Genomic DNA, 10,801 nt, shown 5'->3' on the forward strand with positions numbered 1-10,801 from the left:
GAAGCTGAATGTTGGAAGATTCAGGACAGACAAAAGGAAGTACTTCTTTACTCAGCGCATAGTTAAACTATGGAATTTGCTCCCACAAGATGCGGTAATGGCCACCAGCTTGGACAGCTTTAAAAGAAGATTAGACAAATTCATGGAGGACAGGGCTATCAATGGCTACTAGCCGTGATGGCTGTGCTCTGCCACCCTAGTCAGAGGCAGCATGCTTCTGAAAACCAGTTGCCGGAAGCCTCAGGAGGGGAGAGTGTTCTTGCACTCGGGTCCTGCTTGCGGGCTTCCCCCAGGCACCTGGTTGGCCACTGTGAGAACAGGATGCTGGACTAGATGGGCCACTGGCCTGATCCAGCAGGCTCTTCTTATGTTCTTATGTTCTTACCTGAGGGATCACTTCCGCCCATATGTACCTGACTGGGATTTAAGATCATCTGCCTCTGGTCTCTGCCTGGAGTGAAAGATGTTAGACTGACAGGCACGCGGGAGAGAGCTTTTTCAGCTGTGGCCCCCAAGCTTTCGAATACCTACCCCAAGAAGTCCACTCTGCTCCCTCCCAGTTGGTTTTCCGGAGACCTGAAAACAATCTTGTTCTGGAGAGCCTTTGAGAGGGACTGAAGGTAGAGCCTGACACTGATTTTATGCCTCCTACATTAAATTTTACCTCCATAGTCCCTTTAGAACCACTCCCTATGTATATGTGTGTGTGTGTTTGTATGCGTGTGTATTTTATGTATTTTAATTCTATTTTATGTACTTTATTTTAATGTTTTTGTGATTTTACTGTTTACAATTTTATTATGTACATGTTTGATTTTATTTTTGTAAGCAGCCCTGAGTGCTCTATTATAGGGTAGAAGGGCGGGATAGAAATATTTTAAATAAATAAATAAGTCATAATTGACTTGAAGGCACTGGAGGCATTCAAGAGGCAGCTGGACAGCCATCTGTTGGGAATGCTTTGATTTGGATTCCTGCATTGAGCAGGGGGTTGGACTCGATGGCCTTGTAGGCCCCTTCCAACTCTACTATTCTACGATTCTATATAACAACAAGAATAAATTAAACCAGAATTATAAATAGAAGCTAAAATGATGAAACTGAGGTTATCATACTTCGGACATGTCAGGAGAAGACATGATTCACTAGAAAAGACAATAATGCTGGGAAAAACAGAAGGGAGTAGAAAAAGAGGAAGGCCAAACAAGAGATGGATTGATTCAATAAAGGAAGCCACAGACCTGAACTGACAAGATCTGAACAGGGTGGTTCAGGATAGATGCTATTGGAGGTCGCTGATTCATGGGGTCACCATAAGTCGTAATTGACTTGAAGACACATAACACACACACCTGCACTACGTGAGTTCAGCATTAATTGATCCAAGAGAGCCCAGTGCCCCGCAAACCTATGTGGGAGGAAATATCCTTAAAAGGTGGACTGTGATATGCAGCCTTTGTCACTCAGCCACCATCACGAAAAATCCTGCAGTTGGCCAGCCACCTGAGAGGACCAATATCCTGGAGGTAAGTAGTCACTTAGGATCACATAGATACTTGAGCTAAAATGTGGGTTCCCCGCTATAGTAAAAGGTATTTGAAGTGCTAAAGAAAAGCTGACTCTTAAGATTGGTGGCAGCAATAAAGGGAGAGTGTTGGTTTTAGGCCTTACAGTAAGTTAAAGAGGGCTCTGGCTGGGAAGCGAAGGGTGTACTGTCCATAGGATCCCAGAATTATCAGTACTAAATTGGCCTCCCAGAGCCTTTCTGACTGGGAAAAGGCGGTGTAGGAAATGATGGCAGCTCTACTGGATAATCTGAAATGCATAGTGGGTCAGATTTGCGAAGCAGGGGTGCCAGGAAGGGAGTAAGAAGGCTATCCTTAACCTCTCCTAATTCCAACAGAAGAGGTCGCCATCTCATGAATCTCCCGCATGATCTCTTTGTACAGAGCTCTCCAGTCTGGATCCATCTGAGCCCGTTCCTCCTGGGTGAACTGCAAGGACACTTCCTCAAAGCTCACCAGTCCCTGGAAGAAGAAAACAATTGGTTTTCTCATTAATACTCCCAGGCAAGGCGTGGACATCATCTGCCCTCCACTCACACGCTGAAGAGAGATGGGGCAAGCGGGATCTTTTCCTTTGGTGTTCACAAATCATCTCAGGTCCAGATGGCATCTACCAGAGAGGTCTGAAAACAACCCAAATGTGACATTGCTGATTTCCTAACAAAATTATGTACCTTTGTAAGGGTTAATGGACGCCATTAGCAAAGAAGGGTTCAGCACGTAGACCAGAAGGAGGCGCAAGCGCAGAGGGCTGTTCTAAGAATGGAAAATTACCAGCTATACAGTTATGTTTTGTGCAACACACTCACCAATGTATCTTTTCTGTTGTCTGTAACCCAATAAAAGAGCTGTGCCTCAACTGTCAGGAGACACAGTTTGGAGAACAAATTCCCCTGTGTCTCTGCTAGCAATAAAGTCATCTGATGAACCGAACTTGGGCCTGAGACTCCAATTCTTACCTTAACATTTGGCGCCCGAACAGGGACTTGAGGTCAAGAGTATTCCCCCTTGTCCTACAGCGGAGTTCTCAGTCAGGGATATTTCCCCTGCACCTTCCTTGGGCCGTGCAGTTCCCCGGATCGCTTCACTACTCTGCAGGGAGCGCGCCTTCAGCATTTGCTGATGCCCGGCTGGGCTAGGGAGGAGGCCGGGGAGCGACGCGGAACCAACGGAGGCCTTCCAGAAGTTCAGTCCAGATCACTTTAAACCAGTACCGGAGGTGTTCACCGTCAGGCGAGTATTAAGGGATCCCTTTCTGTTCTGTCCTGTTTCTGCCTGCCAGCCGATCCCAGTGGACCGAAGGGGGGTCTGATCAACCTCCATTTCTGTTTCTCTGTCGGGAGGTTTGGGAAGGGGGGTTTCTTGTCGTGTGCTTGGTAAGTGTGTGACTGACCGCTCGATTTCCACGTCTGGCCGTTGGACGCACTAGTCCTGGGACGCCTCTGGGTGTCTTGAAAGTCCGGGGGACGTGGGCAGCGGAGCGTGCCTGTAACCTTTACCTCAGCAAGTCACTTCCCCCAATTCCTATAGGCGACTTGTGTCCTGTGCCCCCTCCCTTCTCTGTGTGCTACCCACTATCCTGAATTGATTAGGTTAGGAAAGAGTTAGGTCAGGATGGGGGGAGGCTCTTCAACCCCTTTGGCTCTCATGGTCAAACACTTTCCTGAAGTCTTTGATACCAGTATCTGTAATGTGCAGACCATGAAGACTAAATGTTCCTGGGACTGGCCTAGACTTGGGCCCTTAGTGGACTGGCCAGCAGAGGGACTTTCTATGGCCCCATCATTTCCCACCTCTGGAATGTAGTTACAGTGGAAGGCAATCCCGGATGCCCTGAAGATATTCCTTATGTGAAAGGGTGGAGGAAAGTGGCAAGTAATCCGCCACCTTGGGCAAAGAAGTGGGTGGAGAATGCCGTCACAATTATGTTAACTCAGGTCAAGAAGACTTCTAAGACAGGCCGCGAAATAAGCCAGAAGGCCAAGATGCAGCCTGATCTTGATTATACTGTCACCTGGAAACAGAAGGCTGCCTCAGAAGGCCAGGCCGAGAAACCAGAAAAACCTGTTCTAGAAAATCAACCTGAAGAATCACCCCCACCATATGTGTGTCCTTGCCCACCTTCGGCACCATTAACTCCGTTACCCCTTATAACTGAGACGCCAGAAAAATCCTTGTACCAGCCCTTACCTAGAGAAGAAAGCCAAGGAAGCCCCTTAGAGGAGGGCATTGAGAATCTCCGAAGGTCCGTTCGGCTAATGGAAAAGGAACTAGGGAAACCCAATCCCGAGAATATCCATGACAGGAATTCCGAAAGCTCCAGAATCCTGCCTGTCCGTACGGTCCCAGCTATGATCCCCGCCCCAGACCCAATTGATCCCGGCAAAGTAGCCTATAAATCAGTCAATACTTTCACGTATGTGCCATTTAGTTCCTCCGATTTGCTTAACTGGAAAAATCATGGACCATCATATGAGGAGGAACCGGAGAAATTTGTGGACATGGTTGAAGGTATAGTGTCAGCTCAGAACCCCACCTGGTCTGATATACAACAGTTACAGGGATATTTGATGACTACTGAGCAGAGAATGCAAATTCAGGTCAACTTAGAAGAGGCTGCAGGCAAGATTGCCAGGCAGGAAGGAGTGAGAGATGAAGATCGAACAATGTATATAGCCAGATATCCTCCGACTGTGAACCCTCGATGGGACCTTTCTAGTGGAGCGGACCGCACCGCTATGCATCAGTATCAACAAGCCTTTGTGGAAGCAGTGAAGAAAGGACGAAAGCGAATGATGAACATGCAAAAGATCCACGATGTAGTCCAGGAAAAGGATGACAGCCCTGGGGCTTTTCTTGAACGACTCTTTAAGGCATACCGAAGATACACCCCCATCGACCCTGAGAATGAAAGGAACCGACAGACAGTGGTGCTGGCCTTCGTGTCCCAATCAGCACCGGACATCAGAAAGAAATTACAGAAAGCCGAGGGCTTCGAAGGAATGCCCCTCAGCCAGTTGAAGGTTCTAGCAGATAAAGTATTTCTTAATCGAGATGTGGAAGAGAAGCGGGAACAAGTAAAACGGATGAAGGAAAAAGCTAATCTTCTTGCAGCTGTCCTGAGGCCCCAGGAGTCACGGGAACAATTCCCACACCCTCGTCTGTCTTTAGGACGTAATCAATGTGCATATTGTAAAAAGGAAGGCCATTGGAAAAACGAATGTTCAGAAAGACCCCGGGAACAGTGGAGAAGTTATGGCCGAGGCATTAGACCCGGCAGGGGCCGAGGTCAGGAAAGGGGATGAGGAGGGCTCAACCCTCAGGCATTATCATCTTCCCAGACGCAGCAGCCTGCTCGGACCATGACTACAGAGGACTATTATACAGAAGACTGAGGATGCCTACGGGGCATTCTGCCTCCCGACCCCGTACTGGAAATCACTGTGGGAGGCAGGAAAATCAAAGGCCTTTTGGACTCCGGAGCTCAGCGTTCGGTCCTCAATGTGCTGCCTGCTGAGTTGTCCATTAAAAAGAAAACCTGTATACCTGTCATAGGGGCGAGAGGACGAATTCTTCAACCCCCCCGTTGAACTAGTGTATAAACAGCATCACAGTCAATCAGAGATGCGCCTTTGGTTTCTCTAAATTAATCTGTAAATTGTGGGTGGTAGTAAAGCATTTTACTTCCCCAATGAAAGTTCTTTCTGGACATTATCGTCTTTGTTACTGTAATTAGGAGCCCCCCCCAATTTCACGCATTCTCTGTTTCGGGACAGATCTTGTACAAATGAATAAGTTCTTCATCACAGTGAAATCACCTCGCTTTTGTCAGTTATCCCTGTAAGGTAACAGAGCTTAAGAATAAGCTTTGCTGGACCTGTCATGACACAAACAGACCCTTAAATTACACCTCAGGAAAATGTGCGCTGAAACAAAGACTAAATGGATTCAGATGCTGCCGGTGGCCTTGTTACACATGAGATGTACACCTGGAGCTAATGGTCTCACCCCATATGAACTGGTCTATGGGAGGCCACCACCTTTGCCTGTGGCAGTGGATACCCTGGCACTAAGGGGGGAAATAAACCTGAAGCGCATTTTAAAAGAATTAAACCGAACTGTTCTAGAGATAGGTCAATACACAGAGCAGAGTCCTTTGGGACTCACCACCCGTTCATGGGTTTCGTCCTGGAGATACAGTATGGGTCAAAAGTTACAAAGAAGATGCTTTGGGAAAAATGTGGGAAGGGCCTTTTGTTGTCTTATTAACTACCCCCACTGCCTTAAAGGTCGAGGGGAACCCTACCTGGATCCATTGGAGTCGCGCTAAAATAGCCTCTCCGGAAAGATGGGCGATTGCCAGCCAGAGAGGCCTGAAGATGACCCTGAGAAGGGATGCCACCACGCGGGACGCGACGGGAGAAGCCTCCTCGGGACCGGCAACCGAGAGAGCGAAATAGCTGAGGGCGCTGCATCCCCTACCGTCCTGGATAGAGTAGTGGGACACCGCCCGAACATTCAGATTTGCCCAGCTTCGACTAGAATGCCCTGTTGTAAATTGTCTTACTTGATTATACTGTTCCAGTTTGGGGTTATTCTCATGCTGCTGTTGTTTCCTCCCCACTGTGAAACGGCTACCCTTCCATCCTGCAGGATGTGTATTAAGACTGTTAGGAACCATAACAATATCCAGGACACTCTAGTTTATCAGAGTAAATTCAGTTGTAAAGGGACAACTGTCGCTTGCCAGTTTCGTAATGTTAGTTACTCAGCCTGTATTCAGGGAAACCAGACAACTTGTTATGACCCCAAAGAAAGTCCTGACCAATGGAGGCTTCAGGTGAGGGAAGGCACGCAGAATGGACGAGTACTTTTCCAAACCAGATTAGCAACCCCTAATACTACAGCATGGGTCAAAATCGAGCCTTGTGAGATTTCAAAATGGCCTGACCAATGTGGAAATCATGATTGGGAAAGGTCTTATACGTGGGACGATAAATACATTTGTCCTGAAAAAGGTATCAGTACTGAATGTACAAATCAGTGTCCCTATTGGAACTGTGTAGGCTGGGCCACTTGGCAAACTACTGGGATAAGTGCTCACCTGTCCAAAGTCACAGTACAAAGTAATTGCGGGCCTAGGAAGTGTAATTATGTAAATTTTACTATTAATAATCCACAGGCCTTTTTGAGTGAATTTGGGCAACACTTTGGGTTACGCATTCATGGAACAGGTAGAGATCCGTTGGGATTGTTGTATCTGAAACTTGTTCGACTAACAGAGACAGGCCATACCTTGCAGCAAACCTTCTTCTCTGATTTCTGGGAGGAGATGAATACTTCTTTCCAGGTACCTGAAGTGGCCAGAAATTTGTTTATTACTTTTGCAGAAACTGTGGCCATCACTTTAAACGTCAGTAATTGTTATGTTTGTGGGGGAACTCAGGTTGGAGATCACTGGCCCTGGGAAGCTGCCGAATTGGATGTTAGTCAACCCTATAATACCACCAACATCACAAACCCCCATAGTCAATGGATGTTGAAGGCTGCCCTTGTTGGTCGTTGGTGTGTACAAAGGATCTCCCCAGGTGCCCCACAGATAGGTCAGATGCCTTGCGAGACCATGACCATTTTGAATCAGTCTGCAATTAGTTATTGGCCCAATGCCTCTGTGATTCCAGTTAATCTGTTGTGGACAGCAGAGTTAAAGTTAAGATTAAATTTATCGGTTAGCAATAGTTCTTGGAAAGCGTTACCAGGATTTTACTGGGTTTGTGGGAGATATGCCTATTCAGAGTTACCCGAACCTTGGGAGGGGACTTGCACTCTAGGAGAGGTCAGACCATCCTTCTTTCTCATTCCCCTCAGTGCAGGAATTCGGTTAGGACATCCTTTGTATGGTAGGAAAAAGAGGACGACAGTTAAGATTGGTGACTGGAAGGATGATGAGTGGCCCCCCGAGAGAATAGTCCAGTACTATGGACCTGTGACCTGGGCCCAGGATGGGTTATATGGATATAGAACCCCAATCTACATGTTAAATAGAATAATTCGGTTACAGGCAGTGCTTGAACTTATAACAAATGAAACTGCGAGGGCTTTGACTGCTCTGTCTAAAACACAAACCCAACTTAGAAATGCTGTGTATCAAAATAGACTCGCCCTTGACTACCTGTTGGCAACGGAAGGAGGGGTTTGTGGGAAGTTCAATTTGACTAATTGTTGCTTACATATTGATGACAATGGAAAAGTAATAGAAGATATAACAGATAAAATAATTAAGCTTGCACATGTGCCGGTGCAAACATGGAAAGGATTTGAGTGGGCAGAAGGGCTGGGTCCGTGGTTCCAATGGATAGGAGGGATACGAGGTGTTATTGGAACATTAATTGTAGGAATTCTGATGTGTGTCTTGTTACCCTGTATTCTACCTCTGATAATGCGAGGGTTAAGGAATATGATGGAAAGCATAGCAGACAGAAGAACAGCGGTGCAGCTAATGGCGTTGTATGAATATAGGTCCATACCTACCTGTAAGAATGATACTCCCCAAACCTCTTAGCGAGGTAAGTGAAGTATCAAAGGGGGGATCGTAAGGGTTAATGGACGCCATTAGCAAAGAAGGGTTCAGCACGTAGACCAGAAGGAGGCGCAAGCGCAGAGGGCTGTTCTAAGAATGGAAAATTACCAGCTATACAGTTATGTTTTGTGCAACACACTCACCAATGTCTCTTTTCTGTTGTCTGTTACCCAATAAAAGAGCTGTGCCTCAACTGTCAGGAGACACAGTTTGGAGGACAAATTCCCCTGTGTCTCTGCTAGCAATAAAGTCATCTGATGAACCGAACTTGGGCCTGTGACTCCAATTCTTACCTTAACACCTTCTCTCAAAGACTTGCTACCAATGGACTGGCAAATATATTACAATTTGAAAGCCAAAAGGACACAGAAGGTATCCGGGGAATCAGATGCCTATTAGCTATTCTGGGGAAAGTAGTGGAAAATATTATTAAAGACAGAATTACCAAACATGGAGGGGAACTCAGCAATCATGGGATATGAGGAAATAAGCTCTCATGCATCAGTAAGTGTTTAAAGATAAGGAAGGAGAAAGGAGGAATAAATAAACAGTTCTCCCAATGGAGGGATGTAAGAAGTGCCCCTCCGCCAATCATCAGGATTAGGACCTGTGCTTTTAAACTTGTTTCTAAATAACGTGGATTTGGGGTGAGAAGCTAGGTAACCAACTTTACTGTTATATCAAGTTCAGGGTGATTAAAATAGAGGGATTGTGAGGAACTCCAAACGGAACTCTCCAAGCAGGCTTGGGTATTAAAGAGCAAATGTAATTAAATGTAAGCAAGTGTAAAGTGATGCACAGAAGTAAAAAATCCAAACTGAACCGGTGGTGTCTGACAGAAGAGAGATAGCATTCTAGAGGTGGAAGCGGTAGAGAAATGGGCAACAAGAATTATCAAGGGTTGCAACATTTGGGGATTTTTGCTGGAGGAGAAATGCTTAGAGGATACACGATAGGAGTGTATGAACACACCAGACATTTAAAGCACATTGGACATAAATGTAAAGAACATGGCTTACCCCACTGAATCCGGGATAATAGTTTTCCCTCACTGCGCTACATTCCCAGCACCCTTCAGAAACTACAACTCCCAGGTCTCGTGGGAGGAAGCCACATGCTTTCAATGTACACTGTGGATGTGTCATAAAGGTGCGTGGTGTGGAGAAACTGGATAATACCCTCCAATTTAGTAGGGAACTTCCACCTGGCGTGGAGAAAGAGCGAGGGGGAAGTAGCTCCCACCAATCTGCAGCAGTTTCAGGAAAAACATCACTCGCTAAACAGCTCGCCTGCCAGGCTACCCTAAACAAAGGAGGGCACAGCGACTTTAATTGACTATCACAGCTGAACCAAAGGACAAATGAGGACACATGGAGAAGCGGCCCATTTAGCGCACTGTTGCCTACTTTGCTCTGTTCCAACTATGAGGCGCCTCCAGCTCCAAGCTGAAGGCCACGAAATCCATAATCAGAACCACAGATGTTCCGAGGGATGCTTCGATCCGGCCCCAACATGGCCAGTTCGGCTCAGGGGAGGAGGCAGACGGGACGGGACAGAGCTGCAGCCTCCGATCTGTAGGGTCTGCGGGGAGGGGGCGCTTCAGGGGGGTCCTCGCCCTCTCCCACCCTCCCCTCTGCCCCCCGTTGCATACCTCTGTTTCGAGGCTCCAGCATCGCCGCGCACAAAGAGGGGCTCTGCGCTTCCATCCTGCATGTCTCACCCGAGAGGCGGGGCGGGAAGGGGACGTCCCTCGTTGGAGCTCTTTCCTGCCGCTCTGTCGTCATTTGTTAACCCTTAAAGAGCTCCCAGCAGAGACAGGCTTCTGAAAGGGCGGGGCTGGGGGAGTTATCAGGCTCGGCTCCCTTTGGGCCGCTTTTCCGGTGGGCTGAATGGATCGTCCTTGGCCCACCAGTGAGCTGCCTGCCTGGGCCGGGCTCCTAAAGGTTTTCTCCAAGAGGTTGCTCTGCGTCCCGCAGCAGAGGGAGAGCACCAAGAAATGGGCAGAGGGATGAGTGAAGCTATTCGGAACCTCCGATCCCAGCCACACTACTCCCCCTTCCCGCCCGCAGCCTCAAAGACCGGGATCTCCTCTCGCCTCCACCCGCCACCCAGTCATTTTCTCCTAGAGCAGAGGTCCGATGGCAGCTGCAGGGATCGCAGCAGGCATCAACTGAGACACCGCTTACAAAGCTGGGAGCTGCGGAGGTTTCAGCTCCTTGGACAGCTCAAAGGAAAACACGGAATGGATTCCACTGCCCCACTGACATGAAGCCCCCTGCCTCCACTGACTGGGAGGTTTCTTTGCCCATCCTGGTGGGGACCCTGCCTCACCACTCTTCTGGAGAGAGACCCACTTCTTTCCTCCTGCAAAGCTTGTTATTCTGCCCCCTTTCCCACCAAGTATCCTTAGAACCATAGAGTTGGAAGGGACCTAAAAGGCCATCCAGTCCACCCCCTGCTGAATGTAAGAATCCAAATTAAAGCATCCCCAGTCCTCTCCAGTTATGGCGGTTGTTTTTAAGATTCTTTCCAAAATACAAAGAAGGAAAACCAAAACAATCAGAATTACATCTTGCTAATTACTAATAGAAGGTAGAGCATTTAAGAGATGTTTTCTCCTCACATGCAGGTCAGCATATATGCAAGATCCACTGCA

The 10,801-nt window shown here is 47.6% G+C and overlaps 1 protein-coding gene across 1 annotated transcript in view; it reads right to left on the minus strand.

Annotated features, from left to right (window-relative positions):
* LOC133378984 (zinc finger protein 850-like) overlaps nt 1–9,929 on the minus strand; it is a 51,689-nt gene extending 41,760 nt beyond the window's left edge. The window contains exon 1 of the mRNA XM_061613596.1: nt 9,797–9,929. Within this exon, the coding sequence (XP_061469580.1) occupies nt 9,797–9,929 (133 nt within the window). The remainder of the gene's footprint in view (nt 1–9,796) is intronic.
* Nucleotides 9,930–10,801: the final 872 nt, after the last annotated feature.

Source organism: Rhineura floridana, chromosome 3, assembly GCF_030035675.1.
Source record: "Rhineura floridana isolate rRhiFlo1 chromosome 3, rRhiFlo1.hap2, whole genome shotgun sequence".
NCBI classification, from domain to species: Eukaryota; Metazoa; Chordata; class Lepidosauria; order Squamata; family Rhineuridae; genus Rhineura; species Rhineura floridana.